The following is a 19,399-nucleotide window of genomic DNA, read 5'->3' on the forward strand; positions in this document are numbered from 1 at the left end:
AAATGGTAATGAATATGTATGTGGATTAAATTCTGTTTATATACGAGCGGACCCCGGGTGACAGGACAGCCAAGTAAAGAGATGGAGCATGGAGGGAGGTTGAAAAAACAAAAGTACTTAGAGGTGCTTAGAGATACACTGGGATTAACCCAGCTGCCAGTTCTTGTTATTAAGAATAGGTGTTACTCTGCCCAGATAGAGTCAGGAGCTGTGCTGCACTTAAGACCCAGTGGTCTACAGCATGCTGTAACAGAACAGAGTTAAAATAATCCCCATAAAATGCAGGAGACAAATATGTTCAAAAACTGGCTTTAGGGAAAACCTTACACAACTCATTCTGCCATGTAGTATCCACCTTGGAGGTGCAAAAATATGATACTTGCAGTTTCTTGTGCTACATCATACCACTTTGGTATGGTTATTTGTAATTCTTTTATGAATCAAAACTAGCCACAGTTGTTGTGTTGTGTCTTTTGGCTTTTCCCGGTTAGGGGTCGCCACAGCGGAACTCCAGTCTGCTAATGATTGGCAGTAGATTTTCACATGCCGAGTTGCCAGCCCTGATGCACAACCTTCAATGAAGGTACTCCCATTCATGCATGTCTCCACGCAGAAGATGCTCTAGCTGAGAATCGAACCGGACAGCGTCTTACTGTGAGGCGACAACGCTACCGCAGCACCACCATTATGATACAATCTGAGTAAGCACCATGCACAAACCCTGTGTCCTGAATCCAGTTTAGACAGTATAACATCTGCAGTATTTAACTTGAACTATTTCAGTGTTTTCTTTTTTTTCTTTGGTTATATCTTACTAGACCACTTTTGCCATAGTTTCTTCTTTTGCATAAAGCCTTTCTATTAATTCACTCTTTTGCATGTGATCTGATGCTTATTATTTAAATAAATAACATTTTTTCTACGTTTTAAGTTTATCAGACTGATTCAAATACATGCTCAGACAAATTCACATAATTTTATTTGTTTTTTAGCATAACAAAATCAAGATATGGATCCACTTAAACAGAAATGTGAAAAAAAACAAAGAAACAAACATGCAGAAACATATACAGTTTTTAAAATATATATCTGATAGCGACCATTTAGTCAAAAAAATTGCACAAAAACATAATGAAAAAACATTCTAAGATTATTCACATGAGGTAAGAAAATAACATATAATATTACAGGCAATTTGTTGCGCATTCAGTTTGTAGAGGGGTTCCACATGCCTAGTTATAATTCTTGTCTGAAGAAGCCTGCAGAAGGCAAAAAGAAACAGAAAAGAATTAAGTGAATCATTATAAGCAGGAATATTACTGCTTTTTGCATTGCTTCTGTTACTAGACCAGTGCCTCCTTAACTAAACACTTTAAGTCCCTATTCACGTGTCAACTCTTATCTGAATTATTTTTAACTCTCTTTGCCTCAGTGTCTGTCCATCACCAACCCCCTCCCAGCCATTTGGCACACTTTTCTCTATCACTGAGGCAAGGTTGAAGCCGGAGGGGTCATCATACAGACAGCTATTGGGATGGCTCATTCCAGTGAATGTTCAGCTAGGAGTGTGGGAGGGGAATATGCAATTGGCTGATTGTACTGAATAGCCCTCTCTTACTCAAGGATTATTACCAGTAAGCAATCCTGATTCTTTTCCTGAAGCACAAAAAATGGGTTTCCCAGTACCCACCACAGAAATCACTTCTCCCATTGTGCTTCTAACAGCCTGCATCACTCCCCTCCTTTGGGGAGGTGAGCAGGTCATTAGTGTAATTTTTACTCCTTTCTCACATTGTTTGATTCCCCCACTGTAGAGGCTAATATATGAACCATGGTTGACTTGGTTGCAGTAAGGATTCATCTCCCTGTACCATGGAGCTAGGCAGTTCTCATCTAAAGGCTGCTGGGGATTTAGTCAGATGACCTCCTGCTTGCATAAGGTAATGATCTACAATATGCAATAAATTGTACAACATTGAAGAGGGGAATGCTGATAGCAATAATTTAGCTGCAGTGTGAAGTCGCCATTTCCAGGTTTATCTACAATGCTTTCTGTTCTTCTAGGTGAAAATAAAGTTTCCATCATAAAATCATAAGGAAGATGTTCATTATCTTAAGTGTGACTCAAACCCAGGCAGCTAGAATACCATTTTAAATGTGCTGTCATTTGCATTATAAGGACATATACAAACAAGTAAGGATGCTCACGGTTTCTGTAATGCACAACTCCTTGCTGCACAGATTAATTCCTCATCAGCCACAAATGCACAACACACAACAGGCATATGGTAATGCTGTAATGGTGTCTACTGGAGCTTCAAAAATATGCACACTACAGTAATAGGTATGAAAATATACAATATGAGCTGCCTCAAACCATAAATAATATATATAGTTATATTGGTGACCTGTAACATCAAATGTGGTGTCTTTCAGACTGACCCTGATATCAATCAATCTTTTCCAGGGCACAGTTCAATGAGGCATGAGTTTTACATTTCATCATCTTTTGTAAGTACTATAGTGAGATGTAACAGCGGTGACTTCAATGCCATTAGGTAATTGTGGCAACTTTGAAAGTTGCATTTGACATGCTCATTAAAATTATTTTTTGGAACAAGATGCAAGGGTGGCTTCACAAAGGTACCATAAAGTGTACACTAGTGTAACTTTTCTGAGTGAATAGACAATACACAAATTGTGGTAGGGCTGCTTTTGAATTAAGAAAGTGCTTTGTGGTAACCTTTATGAATCAGATCTATAGTTTTCAAAATATGTCTTACATTTCATGTGCTATCTGCATTTTTTTCTTAGTCTTATTTATAAAGAAGGAGTAGGTATAGAAAATTGACAGCACAATAATGCCACTTGTATGTGGAACTTTTTTCTATTATGTTATTTGGTTGTTTACTTTATGACATTAAATGTGTTGATTGATATATATATATATATATATATATATATATATATATATATATATACACACACACACACACACACACACACACACACACACACACACACACACACACAGCAGGATTGTACTAATAAGTTGATATGATCAGTATCAATAACTTATTTCTCCAAATATGTAGCTTTGATAACAAAATGAAAAAGAGCTCCAGATAACCTGAGTTCATTTTGTGGCTCAAGTTCTGGAAAAAACATGAACAGTGAGCAGGAGGAGAAGATTTTTCTTGGCCCACCCATTGTAAAAGGGAGGGTGGGATTCCTCCTGTGATTTGACATGCCTACCATGATACAAGCAGTGCTAAAACTGCATGATAGATTGCTGTTGAATATAACTCGCCTCATAAAGGAAGACAGGGGCTAGCTGTCACTACATGCTGGGATATGTGTACTGTCAGGAAAGCTGCCTAGCTAAGGAATATGGTAAAAATCCCCTGCAGTGCAGAGCAACACATGTGATGCTGCCAGCTGCTCTGTCCTGATCCAGTTTCCTTTCTAACCAGCTAGCAGGGCAGTCCCAAACTCATTCAGTCAGTACTGAGAACACTAAGGTAAATAAAGTGCAATGGGGGTGACCTGTGGCAAGTGATTGTCAGATAGAGGGAACACAAAGGGTGCAAAAAAAAAAAAAGCAATAAAAAACAGAGTTATACTGATTGATTGCCAAATCATATCACATCTGACCCATCCAATTACAGGATGTATGCTGAAGTCACTTGATATTGACAACTAGCAGGAAAATAGTTAATCACACTATTTCCTGGCTTTGTAGATGCTGAATATATTCAAAATCTTCAATAAATGTTGTTCATTTTGTGATAAAGTAGCATTTAGTTTCACTTATTAACTAGTCCAAAACTAGTTTACATTTCTTAAGCTGTCTGGTAGTTTGTTTGACAACCTAGCTATGCTCTGGGTCATGAACCTAACCCTACTTTATTTTGTGTGTGAAACAGACAGTGTGTGTTGTGTGTGTGTGTGTGTGTGTGTGTGTGTGTGTGTGTGTGTGTGTGTGTGTGTGTGTGTATGTAATCCTACCTGGTACTTGTAAGACAAACTGGTACTTGTATGAAGGAGTCAAACACAAACATAAGCAGATGTCATAAAAGGGTTGAAAACTAAAATCAGCTTGCTCCTCAAGAAATGAAAAATCACAATATACATTTACAGTAGGAATAATGTGATATATTTGGTCACCTTCTGATAAAGATTCTTTGAATCAATACAACTTCCATTATATAAGTTGGGTAAGAACTGCAGAACAGAGATATTAAAGGGGTCTAATCCCACATTTATGCAGCTGTCTGCAAAATATCTTATAAAAGAAAATGCACTTCTAATAATTTCTCTAACACTGGCAGCAGTAGTTATAATACTAGATATATTCAAATCAAAAGACAACCAATTACTATAATATAAAGATCATATATTTTTTGAAAACTGGAATTCATTTATCAAAAATGTTTATAGTTGTAAGAACTGTTGCATTTTCAAACTTCATAATTCTGCAATAAATTATGTTAGAACAAACACTAAGAGATACATGTCATCAGCTGGTTATCTTGTTAGTTAAATTACAGTATTCCTTTGCATTATATTGTGATACAATAACCATGTTAAGTTTGCATCAGCATCAACCCCTTTTTTTCCATTTTATAATCAGGGTGTCACATTAAGAGTGACCATCACCTAGAGCCAATGGTCACACCACCAGATGGATAGCCCTGCCACATGCCACAAAAGTTGGATGAAAAGAAAATGCTAATTAAGACTCGGGGCAGAGGCTTGTGGTAGACGTCTACTGTTTCTCACACAAAATTGTGCTCTTAATACAAATTAATTGCTTTGTTTAATAGCTATTTAATAAATTATTTTGAATTGTATGAAGATATACTTATTTTTTAATTGTCAACTGCAGCATCAGAGGGAATGGTATCAAATGCCTTACTAAGTTAACATATAACCTGTAGGTCTACAATATGAACCATAAATCCCTTACTAAGATCTACAGTATGAACCATAAATGCCTTACTAAGTCAACATATAACCTCTAGGTCTACAATACAAACCATAAAGGCCTTACTAAGTCAACATATAACATCTAGGTCTACAATACATACCATAAATGCCTTACTAAGCCAACATATAACATCTAGGTCTACAATATGAACCATAAATGCCTTATTAAGGTCTAAAATATGAACCATAAATGCCTTACTAAGGTCTACAATATGAACCATAAATGCCTTACTAAGTCAGCATTTAACATCTAGGTCTACAATACAAACCATAAATGCCTTACTAAGCCAACATATAACCTCTAGGTCTACAATATGAACCGTAAATGCCTTACTAAGTCAGCATATAACATCTAGGTCTAGAATACAAACCATAAATACCTTACTAAGTCAACATATAACATCAAAGTCTACAATACAAACCATAAATGCCTTACTAAGTCAACGTATAACATCTAGGTTTACAATACAAACCATAAATGCCTTACTAAAGTCTACAATATGAACCATAAATGCCTTATTAATTCAACATACAACTTCTAGGTCTACAATTACATGAACCATAATGATGACTCTGAATGAACCAAACTCATGAAAATATAAACCTTCTAAAACTGTGACTGATGGAGCATGTTATGCAGCAGACAAACCCCCTGCTACCCCCACATGGGGACCTTTACCCTCATCTAAAACTCCATGGCTACAAAATAACAGAGATAAGAGAGATGTTGCAAGGGTGAAAAACTGTCTCACACAGAGTAATATAGCCAATAGATGTAAGCACATTGCATAAGTGTAAATTAATGGCAGTTTGATAGTATTCTTTTAATTGCTATTAGCTGAATGGTAGGTATCCCTCTAACATCCTTGCAGTAAGACGAAGATCAATAGACATATAAATCATACAGTGTTACACTGTTGCAAACCTTATTACAGTTACTCCAGTTTCTAGTGTGCAGGTATTAAGTGGGGTTTGCAGTTTGCACTGCTGTGTGTCCTGCAGTATAATGCCCCCCAATTACCTATCTCTATACATAATAAACTAGATAAGTGACAAAGTGTTGAGCAGAAAACAAAGTTTGTATTAAGTGTACATTTTCTAACTGGCAAATATTAAGTAAAGGAGTACCACTGGCCTCCAATGTAGGTTTAATGGTATTTTTCATTATATTCATCTTTTTAACCTCATTCACAATGTGGCACGTGAAGACTGATTGTGACTATTAACTTGGCATGGTCACTATTTCCGAATATTGTAATGTGTTATTTCTTAGTATATTGAACAGTTTGCACTGCTTTGTGCCTTCCTAACAAAGCAGTCATTTTCTCACATGCTTTGTGCAGTTTTCCACAGTATGATACACATTTCATACTGTTATGTCCTAGTTTAAAATCCTGCTGTCCTGTTGAAAACCTGGTGCACTGTTAGGCAGTGGGGCTACACAGCCTGCATTGCTGAGCATCCTATAATAAAGCTACTCATCACCTGAGCACCTAAACACTATTAGACACTGGAGAACTGCATTCTTATGTACCCCAAAATAAAGCGGTCCATTTCCTGAACCCCTAGGGGTTCCTAAACCCCTATTGGGCAGTTGGGGTACACAGTCTGCGTTACTGTGTGCTCCCTTAAGAGAAATGTCATTCCTCCCAAACATGATGTTTGCACTGTGCAGAGTATGGCTGTTCTGTGTGCCCCACCTGATTTCTGTAACTCCATGCGCCACATATGACTGTTTATTGTGTCACATGCAGAGTCTGAAGGAACAGTGCCCTGCTGCTGCTCTTCTTGATGTTCCTTTTAGTGTGGCACATACCACTTGCAGGCTGATGGATGTGTGATTCAGTTTATGAATCATACCTGTCAGTGCTGTCAGCCCTGCCATTGAGATACCATCTGCACTACAGTTAATGAATAGTATGAGAGACATCACTTAATTTTTTTTATTCTCTAATAATTTGTAGTAAAATATTTTTGTGTTGTTACATTAATTAAAACCTTATTACAATGTGACTGTAAACCTGTAATACTAGAGTTTCTTGTTCTAGAATTCAATGCGTTCTCATAGGTTCATAGGTTCATAGTGTTGGTACTAGGCTATTGGTCCTAGGGCATATACAAGCCTAGCCATAACAGTTCCCCGGCTATTTTTTCCCAGGAATTTTACTTCCCTGGTCCCCTGTCTAGCAGGGTGACTGACAGGATCCCCATGGTGAATTTCTTATCTCCCATCCAGTTGTCAAGGTTCCTTTTGAAGAAGGCCAAAGAGGCACTCTGCTGGACATGTATGTGCAGTCTATTCCAGAGAATGGTGGAGTCTCTGGGACAGGAACCTATCCCTCCAGCATGTTTTGTTCATTGTGATGACCAGGTTTAGATCCCTGGAACACGTGGCTCTGAGGGATTGGGATTTCTTTAAGTGTAGCATGTCCAACAGCTCTGGGTTTGACATGGCCTTGTATGTTAAGTAGAGATCGGCTCTGAGTAGACGATATGCAACAGAGTATAGCTGGAGTTTTTTTAGATGGTTAGCATAGAGCATCTGATTTAGGCCTGTGATTCTTTTAGTGAGGTATTTCTGCAGTCTTTCCAACTGTTGCAGATGTCTTGTGAGGTACATACCAAATGGGGTGTTATACTCTGTAATGGGTCTAATGAGGGATGAGTACAGTGGGGCAATGACCTCCTTTTTCCTGGATGAAAAGCCCTTAGTAATGAGATTTGCCACATAAAAGGATTTCCTGACTGTTGTGGAGATGTAGTTATTGAATATGAAACCACTATCTACCTGTGCCCCTAAGTCCCTTATCACACTTTCGGTGTTTAGTGTACTGCCACTTTTGTGGTAATTCATGGGTACATGTTTTTTCTCAAAGGAGATAACTATACATTTCTTGGCATTGAGCTTGAGCCCATGGCTCTGGCACCAAACATCTGTGTCTGTAAGGTCCTTTTGTAGGATATCCACATCATTTGGGGATTCGATAATGGCTCCCAGTTTGCAGTCATCTACAAACTTTGTTAGCCGGAGTCCCTTGGTGTTGGCCTGTACTTTGGAGAAGTAGATGCCAAACAAGAGCGGTCCCAGGACTGAACCTTGGGGTACTCCACTTGTCACTTGTCTGGAGCTGGATTTGGAGTCGGCTACTTTTACAGTGTGGGTTCTGTCAGTAAGCCAGTTTGCGACCCATCAAGTGACATAGGGATTAATGCCCAGCTTGATAAGTTTATCTATGATTCCAGAGTGGGGGGTGGTGTCGAAGGCCTTGGCGAGGTCCAGATAGGCTGTGTGGACCATCTTACCCTCATCCACGGCTCTGGAGACTGATTCGAAGAAGTCAATCAGGTTGAGGAGACAAGATGGGCCCTTCATGAAACCAATGGTCCAGTGTTTGAAGGTTGCCAACGTCTTTGTTTATAAATTCCATTTTCTGGATGAAGTGCATTAACCCCATACTCACCAAGAAGCTGCTTCAGATTTAACTACAGCATTTATTTGTATAGCAGCTTACTAAATGTCACAGACCTGTTGTGTTTTGTAAGCAGGTAGGATTATTTCAACTTTAAGAAATGCTGTTTTAGCACTTCATTTTTTTCAAATTATATGCAAGTAAACAGGAAAAGTATTTAAATACCAATTATTTTTATGATATTTTAGCCCCAGCTGAATGTTCTTAAAACTACAAAGCTAATATACATACTTAAATTGACAACTGGGTGACGTGAACGCAATGTTATCTCTAAAAGTACCCTTTTGTTTCTTTTTTATGAAATAATGGAATTGACATCATTTATCGAAGTTTGAATTGTGCAGTCATTCTGCTTTCTGTGATTGTTACACCTCTTTCATTTTCTGGCACTTTCTTTTCTGTTTACTTTCCATGTTTTCCTCAGTTACTTAAATGACTAAGATAGCTTAGTGTAGAGCAATCATTTTCTGATATAATGTTTGCATGTCTGAAAACGACTTACCTTTACTTTCCACATTATGACCATCAGAATTATGAAGCCATACAGAGCGCTTTTGCTCAGAAGCAGGAGGTACGTAAACTTCCCTGCATTACTTTCTTTACGATATAATTCTGTAAAGTAGGAAAACAGACTATTAACTTACTTGATTAGCTTAAGAAGTAAACAAAATTCTTTAAGAAATATAAATAAATATAGTCTTGTGATATTTAATAATCAGATATGTCACCACAAAAACTGTATAAACTATGCAGTGGTTTTAAAAATGGATGCAAAATAATAAATTCTGTTCATTTATTAGCTTATTTCTGAAGATAATTTTATAGAATTCAGCATATATCTTTTTAACACAAGTCTTGCTATGTTTAATGTAGACGTGTCAATTCTTGACCTACCAGTTATTGTCTTGAGAGAACTTTGCTGTTGTAGTAACTTTTATGCATGTGTGCATATTCATGGAGTATTTTTATCAATTATCTTTTATTTACTATTGCAGCAGCTTTACTAGGTACACAGGCACACCTGTAAGTAATAAGTTTATATACAAACTGTCCTTCATAGTCACCAATTTATAATTACTGTCTAACAAGGGAAAGTTTATAAAGGAATTGATGTCTGCAACATTAGGGTGACTGTAAAGTATCTCAAGCTACATCAAAATGAAGGAAAAAGTTAACAAAGAAATGCCAAAAACCTAACAGCAAACATAAAGCCCCCAGGTAAAGCAGAATCTTCATTATGTAATATGATGTCAAGTTGCTTTCTAAACTGAAATTTCTCAAAGAATAACCAAACTAACCACTTATGTTGTACTGATAAGCCCATAAAAAGAAATGTGTCATCTTTACAGCTAGTAGGGGTTGGCTTTAAATGCTTGAATGCACCATTAAAAACTTTAAAAAAGTTAAAATAAATAAATATGTAAATAAAAATAAAAAATCACAAGCACTTCACCATGTCACCAGTATTTCTTCTTTATTCAAATAGCAATCTGGTACCTCGGCCTTTCGCCTTCATGGATCACAATACATTCACATTTTAGCAAATATATATATATATATATATATATATATATATATATATATATATATATATACACACATTCTAATGAATTGAGTATTAACAATTAATGATTATTGTGTTGTTCAATATTCCATATATTTAAATTTATATTTATATTTGCATTTATATTGATTTATTTATATTTATATATTTTTGTAGTTAAATACTGATGAAATAGTGGATGTATTATATGTGAAAGTAATATGAATTGTATTACTTTAAATGTTTAATAGGAATTAACTAATTAATGCTAGTTGGCTGTGTTAATTAGAGTGTGTGTATATATATTTGCTAAAATGTGAATGTATTGTGATCCATGAAGGCGAAAGGCCGAGGTACCAGCCGAGGTACCAGATCGCTATTTGAATAAAGAAGAAATACTGGTGAAATGGTGAAGTGCTGGTGATTTTGTGTTTTTTTATTTTATTTCATTTGCTGGTGTTTTGGAAAAATAAAAAGTCAGTTAGCATTCAGAAGCCCTAGTGTTGATTACTTGAATGCCCTTAAGGGGTCATTTGCATATATCCCATAGTTTTCTTTCAAAGGAGGCTTTAAGGTATTACAATACTCTGGTTTATCTGAGGTCTTCCTGTTTGTTGTTAGCTTTTTGGCTTTTCTGTATTAACTTTTTACCCTTTGTTTAGATTGCTGTTTAGGATATTTTGTAGTCACCCTGAGGGTATCAAGTTGCTTTATAAGTTAAGACTTCTCAAAGAAAGACCAAACTATCCAATTATGCAATATTATCAAGTCCATAAAATGATGAAACATGCATGCAACTAACTTGGTTTGGTTTTAAAGGATTAAATGTATTAGTCAGTACTACAGTATAATCAGTACTTTAAAAAAGTAGAAAAAAAAAAGTTTGTGGCATTCAGAAGCTTTCGAGTTGATCAACTGATTGCCCTTAAGGAATCGTTTGTACATACTCCATAGTTATGCTTCAAATAAAGTTTTAAGATATTGCATAGTAAAGATACTGATTTGTCTGTTGTCTTCTGTTAGCCTTTTGGCTTTTCTGTGTTACCTTTCTACTCTCTATTTTGACCATTGTGTGGGATATTTTGCAGTTACTCTAATGGTGAGGATATCAACTTTTTTTTTACCCAAACTAACCCATTTATGCTGTACTTCTTATGGAAACAAGTGTGAAACATGTCATGGGAGTGGCTTTAAGAGACTGAATGCATTATTAAAGATAAATGTAAAAAAATAAATAAATAAAACATCTGTGGGGACAACTGAGCAATTAAATGACTTCAAGGGATTATTTGCATGTATCAGACAAACTTTTTTTAATGGATGTTAAGGTATTACATAATGAAGGTTCTGGTTTTCTGTTTCTTGTTAACATTCCATAAATTAAGAGCCACTCAAGTGGCATTGAGAGATAAAGCCCTAACTATAGCCCAGCCATCCTAGGTTTGATTAGTGGCTTGGATGACCGATGGAGTGGAAGGGAGGGACGGGCATGCCTGTCCTAGGTGGAGGGCACTCACTGTTGGTGCTCCCTAAGTGGAGGTGTGGTCGAAAGAGTGGAGTTACCCTTGGATGAAACCAGCAAGCATAGTGGGGGGAGGAAAAAGTGGGCATGTTATATAAAATAAAAAAAAGCTCTAGACAGAAGCACAGACAGTTGAACCCCCAGGATGCTCTTAAGTTCCATGGCTGTCGCAAGCAACAGTGGAATAAGTCTGGGGGTGGCTAGAAAGATACTGGTGAACCAGCATGGATGTGGGGCACTGGGGGCTGGGCTGGTATAAATGAGGTCTGAGGGGGACCAAAAAATTATAAAAAAATATAAGCAATGTACCCAATACATATAAAAAAAATTAGCACTGTCCTCAAAATTTTCTACAGAACTGTAACATGTGACAAGTCTACTTAGCTTTAACACTGGCAGCTAGTCCCTTAGTGCCCAGACTGCTTTCAAAATAGTTACAAACTTTTATTAAACAGATCAGTTACATCTAATCTCTTTGAAAATATATTTTACATATCATAGAATTCATCCCTAAAGGGTTATAGACTTATACTTTTCCTTACTAGTGGATCTAGCCAACTAAACTCATCACTTTCTAATTAAAAAATCCAGCCAACTAAATTGATTACTACTGACAATTTTAAATCACTTTTAACAAACAGATATATCAGAAGTGTGTCTGCCTTCCTGGCTCCTGTTAAATTATCCTGCCTTTGGCACTGACTAATATTCTATATAACTTCTCTTTTCCAAGGTTCCCAATCATCTAATTCATCTATCATCCTTATGTGGTCTCACAATTTATGGCTTACACCAAAGCAATTTCTGTTGATATTAATATTATCTGTATGTTAACAGCTGACAATATTATACTAGGTATCAGTTCACTGAATGTAAACAATGGGGATCTTACCCTTCTATATCATTGTTACCTTTAAATGTTATTATTCATTGTAAGTCCTTCTATTGGGATTAGCCAAAACTCGGTATCTTTAGTCTCAGTATTACACAAGTGTTAGTAATATTATACCATGTCTTGTTTGCCTCTTCTCAAAGTGACTCAGGTCATGCCTGAAATGGTTAAAGAATCAATGCACTTATCATGTTAGCAAATGTTAATAAATCAAAACTTATAGAATTCATCTCAGGTTTTACACTGAGGTATCCATTAAAACCTGGAAGAATATTAACAACTAATTCAATCTGAAAAACTGACTGGTTGTTTTATGACATATCTGTAATTGTTTATAATGTGTCAGTTTTTACTTGTTTACTTGTCTTTTGAAGTCCAAAAAGAAGGTAAAGAAGGAAAACGCCTATTAATACTCATTAATTATTGGAGAGATGCTGTTGTTAAACACTTGTTATTAATACTCATTAAGTATTTGAGTGATGCTGTTGTTAAACATTTATTATTAATACTCATTAAGTATTGGAGTGCTGCTGTTGTTAAACACTTATTTTTAATACTCATTGAGTATTGGAGTGGTACTGTTGTTAAACACTTATTATTAATACCTATTAAGTATTGGAGTGATGTTGTTGTTAAACACAGTATTAATACTCATTAAGTATTGGAGTGGTGCTATTGTTAAACGCTTATTATTAATACTCATTAAGTATTGGAGTGATGCTGTTGTTAAACACAGTATTAATACTCATTAAGTATTGGAGTGGTGCTGTTGTTAAACACTTATTATTAATACTCATTAAGTATTGGAGTGATGCTGTTGTTTTCTACACTTCACATATCTATCAACTGTCCAGAATTTTGAAGAATGTCCTTGATTTTTGCTTAAAAATGTTGCCCTGTCCCTCATAATTTTGTTTCTCATTTTTTGGTAAATTATGAAGACTGACTTCTCAAACATTTGCTCGGGGTTCACCTCCCACAGGATCAGAGTACCTCCATAGGAGATCACTGTCAGTGAGTTTTACCAGTACTGATGTTCTTTTTTGGGGTAATTTCCCTTTTCTTTGAGTTAGTACAGCTGTGGAGTTGGTATATATAAGTTTCAGGGTGCACAGGGCTTGTCCCTGCAAAAAAAAAAAGTGTTTTTTCGGCCATTTTTTGGGGGGAAGTGGATTTCAAGGATTTCGATCCTTGGTTGCTGAACTTCATCCACTCATGGTGAAAGCATTACAGTCAGTCAATAACACCAAACATCAGAGTTTCATGCTTCATATTCTTCAGCAAAAGTATGTTAACACAAAATTGGTTGTTTTATTAAAACTTTAAGTGAATTAGAGTAATATCACTAATTTTGGGCCTTTGTCTCCCATTGTTTTCGACAGTCTACTTTCCATTCCCAACCTGCAATTCATGCTGTCCCAGCCCTTATGAGAATAGTAGCACTCAAGGAAAATGGAGTAACTGAGCCACTGATGGCAAGCTTGGGAACACTAATGGGAAAAAAATGAAAAGTAGCTTCTTCGTTAGTGTTTTGGCCAATAATGGCTCTAGAATAAAGACAGAGGTTTCTTACCAGATGTGCACAACTAAAAGCATAGATTCACAGGCTGTGAAAGCATGGATATACTGTTAAGTGGACATATGCTCCCTTACCTCCAATAGCACCTGTTAAATTGTAGAAGTAACTGAGAAGTCACAACACCAGGGAAAAAAGTAAAATATTTGAACCAGCAAAATGCATTTGTTTTGTTTTCTCTACTGTATAGTCAATTTGGAAAGGTATAGAAGTATTTTCAAAAATGGTGCTTAAATCTAGGTAATTTGAGGATTTGTGCTTAAGAAAACTATCCAAGTCTCTTCTCATGAATGTTGTTCTATATGATCTCCTGATGACTGGTTTCATGTTAAGTTATGTCAGCATGTTTTGTCATCATACAGCATTAACCTTATGATTATCAGGTTCTACATGTCTTACTACAGTACTGTTACTCTAAGGACACAAATTAACTGCACCCTATTACTGCACCGAGCAGCACTGTTTTCCTTCTTGTTTGACCTTTGTGATGAATGAAAAAAGGAAATCTATATATTCAATGAAATTACCATATTAATACAATGAAATAATAAAAAAATCAGTAACTGGTGTGAGATAATCTGTTAGTACTATGACTTATAATAAATCCTATAGCATAATTTAATTAGAAGATTTTATTTTGTTTGACACTAGGTTCATGTCAAATAATATATTTGTTACTATTTAACTGTAGATGCCTAGTTATTCAAAATTAGAACTATGTAAATAGTGTATGCACAAAATGGTTATTGATTTCTACAAACTATATATTTCATTTTATAGTGGTGTAATGGAGTATCTTAGGATCACCGGATCATAGAAACTACAAGGCAAATAGACCCAAAGACCATGTGCATCTACCCAAATGGATACCTATCCAGTTGTCAAAGTGAGTCAAGGGTATCAGTCTGCTTAACATACAAGATAACTTTGTTCCAGAGATGGAGTAACTATTGGTTAATGAGTCTGTCTCTCTGACATGTTTTATTTATATGTTGTGGAAGTTCAAATCCTTGATTCAGCTGTTTGTGTAAATATTCACACTTGTGATGTTATTAGATAAATGAATATCATCAAATGGTGGATGCAAGTTAGTAACTCTGTACATTTATGGCCAACAGTCCAAATAAGTCATAGCAATACTCCGTAATATTACATTCTATAACAAATTAACATTTTGTTTCTTAAATATATGAGCAAAGATAAACACATGCGTGCGTGCACACACACACACACACACACACACACACACACACACACACACACACACACCATAGCAATACACCATGCTAGTGCAGTTTATAATATATTATTCAATAAATATACAAAGATACACACAGACACACACACACACACACACACACACACACACACACACACACACACACACACACACACACATGCATGAAATATAATTACGCATAAAACTTAAACTTACCTGGAGTCATTCCACAGGCTGTAAAAGGAAATAAAATATTTTAATGTTACAGGCTGCAATTACCCTAAATGCACAGTATGAAAATATGCTTACTTACAACATTACAATATCCAGAAAGGTCAAAATGCATGATTTTGAGAAAATGAGAATGATAACTTAGACATATATATATATATATATATATATATATATATATATATATGTGTGTGTGTGTGTGTGTGTGTGTGTGTGTGTGTGTATGTATATAAAATGGAACTGCAATGTTCATCTGTCAGATGTATTGAATACATAAATAAAACAACATGATGTGATTGCTAATGCCATTATACATACCAAAACCCCAAAAGATAAATACTTGAATGTCTCCTTGCAACAAGTCTTAATATCTTAAGATCTTAAAAGTAAAGTTTGAGTACAGTGCAATATTATCAATATTATCAAGTTCAGTACATACTCATCTGCAGTTTTGGTCATATATCATTCTTTATGGCATGTGGCTTTCTAGAAATATATATAAAGGATATTACAGAACTACTGAACAGATGTGGCTCTGCTTTGTGATTTATGATTGGCTTGTATACTGGCATATGGGCCAATCATAAATCGCAAAGTGGTTGCTGGAAGCTTAAAACACTGAGAGGACCTTAGACTATAACCATTGCTGTTCCATATTGACAAGAGTCTATTGAAATGATTTGGACACTTTGTAAGAATACTCTCTAAACAAATGGTATGGGAGGTGTAGCAGCTACAGTCAACTGGGAGGAGGCTCTAGGGCAGATTTAGAGAGTATTAGAGGGATTATATCTCTCAACTTGTTTGGGAATGCCTAGCATCCCACAGGAAGACTTGGGAGACTGTTGCTAGGGATTGGCTAGTGAGTAGTCTATTCTACCCTTCACAGCTTGCTACTACATTAACCATCTACTCAATTTTGGATTGTCATACCATAGTCTTCCTCATCTGTCTATGTCTATAACTCTTTGTGAAGATGAATATGATTACGAAAAATAAATGTACAAATCTATATAATATATATATATATATATATATATATATATATATATCTACACACACACATCTGCACACATTTACATGGTTATCTATTGAGGATACCAAAAGTGAGAAAGAATACAGGAAAAAGTAAAAAGTAGGAGGTAGAAAAGTCATACCAAGCTAAGAAGGAATACAGGATAGCTAATAAAAGGGGTAAACAGCAATAAAAAATCACAAGGAACAAGATATGAGAGGGACTCTACCAACAAGACTCCCTAAAACTATTACAGGCAGAGAAAGTCAGAATAATGAAACCAGACAAAGGAGGAGGGGCTGTTGTTATGAGTGTACAGATGTATAGTAGCAAAATGAATGAGATCTTAAATACTGATACTTACGAAGAGATATCGTTAAATGAATTAAATGGGGCATACAGGAGAATTACCACCCAGTTGAGTGACATTTTCTTGGAGAAAAGGATAGATCTTAATTTATATACTTATTTAAACATCACAATGCTAAGAGTTCCAGTTTTCTTTAGAATCCCTGAGATCCACACATGTATTGACAATCCCCCCATGCGGCCACATGTGGATGGAAGGGACTTCATAACATCAGCATGTGCCAAATATTTAGACTATGAACTTAAAAAGTGTTTAAAAATGAGAGTCACATTTGTAGAGACTCATGGTCCTTTTTAGAATGTATGAATGGAATTGAATATGACCCGAAAGACATAATGGTAACTATTGATGTGTGCGATTTGTACACAGTTATTCCTCAACTAATAGGACTAGAATGGGTAAATGAAATGTTAATGAAACAGGGAATGTCCCATGAGAAAATCAACCTTATTATGGAATTGTTAGAGTTAGTTCTTAGTAATAATTTTGTTTCTTTTAACAATAAGTATTACATGCAGAAAAGAGGGATTGCCATGGGGTCCCCTTGTAGGGGAGGATATGTAAACATTGTCATAGCCCACTGGAAGAGACATTACATTTTTAACACCAAGTTTAATAATTACATTATAACATATTATAGGTTCCAGTATGACATCAGTTTGATATGGAAAGGTTCAGAAGAGTCCCTCAAATAATTTTTATTAAGCTATATTAACAGCACAACTAGCTTTTTGCACTTTATTTGGAATATCAACTCAAACTATATGGACAATTTGGATGTCCACTTAGTCAAAGACAAGGTTAATGAGAGATATATAGCCACAATACCTAGAAAGTAAACATATTCCATCTATTTCCTACATTACAGCAGCTCATACCCGAAACATCAAAAGAGATCTGTTGTCAAAGGACAGTTAGTGAGGGCTGCTTGTATGGTGACCAGGCCAGAAGATTTTATTGAGGAATGCGGCACCTTACACTCAATGTTTTTGAAGAGAGCATATCCAAGCAATTTGATATATGAGCTAGTGCAGGAGGTAATGATCAAAAGAGGCTACTTTAGACCCATCCTTAAAACTAGGAATATGATGGGTAGAATTAGTAGCCAGGATACCAATATGAATGTGAATATGTCCTTAGGGGATGATTTCCCCATTTCTGAGGGTCAGCCAGCACAGGAGTTGCACCTAGCTAACAGCCAGGATTTTTCTAAAGCTCTGATTATTACTTACAGTGAAGATTGTAGAAGTTTGAAATGGATATTTGAGAAAAACTGGTCCATTTTGTTAGAAGACCCTTGTGTTAGGAACTATGTAGGTGAAAGACTTACTATAGTGTACCAGAAGGGAATAGCCTTTAAGGATTTATTAAAGTATACAGGGCAAGAACATTTTAATGGCATGTATGGTATGACCAAATGTGGAGCATGCACTTGGTGCCACAAAATAAAGACAGGAGACAAGTTTATTGTGCAAAACAAAACATATCAAATAAAAGGGAAATATAATTTTAAATCAAAAGCAGTGGTATATATTGCTATTTGTGATTCATGCTCAGTATTCTATACTGGCAAAATGGAAAGGCGGTTTTGCCAGAGAAGTTACGAGCATGAATATGCCATTAGAAAGAACAATTTAAACAATGCTTTGGCTAAACATGTTAGTGACCAAGTAGGACATCAATTCAAGTTCATGGTCATTGATCAAGTTTGTATTGATGACAAGAAGGCATGGGGTGTTCACTTAGAGTTAAAAGAGTTGAAATGACAAGTGCGTTTGCAAGCTGATAGCTGGCCAGGTATCAATAATCACAGTTCAATTACCCCAGTTCTAAAGTTAAAGGCAGTGGTGAGGAAGAAAATAGTTTAAAGCCAATAAACTTGCCTTATTTTCTTTAATGCAATTCTGTATAAAGTACTATATCTTTGAAGAAAGCAATAACATTACTATATGTAATACTGGCACTGTAACTTTAAAACGGGACCTTGTGGTGTTGAAGTAAGCAAGAGCATAACCAATCAAATGCAAGTAGGAAGTACTTAAGGAGGAAATATGTTCAATTAATTCACCCGAAGACCAAGGAACATACTCAAGCCCAAACACCTCAACATAAAAGTTCCTGAATCATCCCACACCACTATGATCAAATTCAAGATCTAATGGAGAGGAGAGCCGATACTGATCCCAATCTCACAGGTCACCAGTTTAAAAACTAAAGACCGAAAAGTATACTCCCACTGGTGAATAACTTCTACAAACACCTCCTAATCTGTGGTCTTCATCAGTACCACTAAGACTGAACTGCCAGCAAACAATTTCTACCAAACCCTGCAGACTAGCCTTCTAAAGGCAATCCCAGGTCAAACCTTAACTAACCCGCAAGGAAGGGACTGGCAACTCTGAGCAAATCCAAAATAAAGCAAACTCTACCAAAACAGCCTCAGCATCTAAAAAATAAATAGCCAAGAAGCAAAACAAAGATCACTAAGACTAAAAAATAAATAAAAACACAAAAGACCAAAAAAAGGCCTTCTTCTATAAATAAAAGCAAAAAGCTATAAAAAGCAAAAGCA

General features: G+C 35.9%; 1 gene segment (V, D, J or C); it reads right to left on the bottom strand.

The window, feature by feature from the left end:
- Nucleotides 1-956: 956 nt before the first annotated feature.
- Nucleotides 957-19,399, bottom strand: part of LOC122808724 — a 33,039-nt gene continuing 14,596 nt past the window's right edge. Inside the window, 3 exon segments of the C gene segment in view lie at nucleotides 957-1,259; nucleotides 8,962-9,071; nucleotides 15,428-15,445. Of these exon segments, the coding sequence occupies nucleotides 1,233-1,259; nucleotides 8,962-9,071; nucleotides 15,428-15,445 (155 nt within the window).

The sequence above is a fragment of the Protopterus annectens genome, chromosome 8.part0 (assembly GCF_019279795.1).
Source record: "Protopterus annectens isolate FY-2018-M chromosome 8.part0, PAN1.0, whole genome shotgun sequence".
Lineage (NCBI taxonomy): Eukaryota > Metazoa > Chordata > Ceratodontiformes > Protopteridae > Protopterus > Protopterus annectens.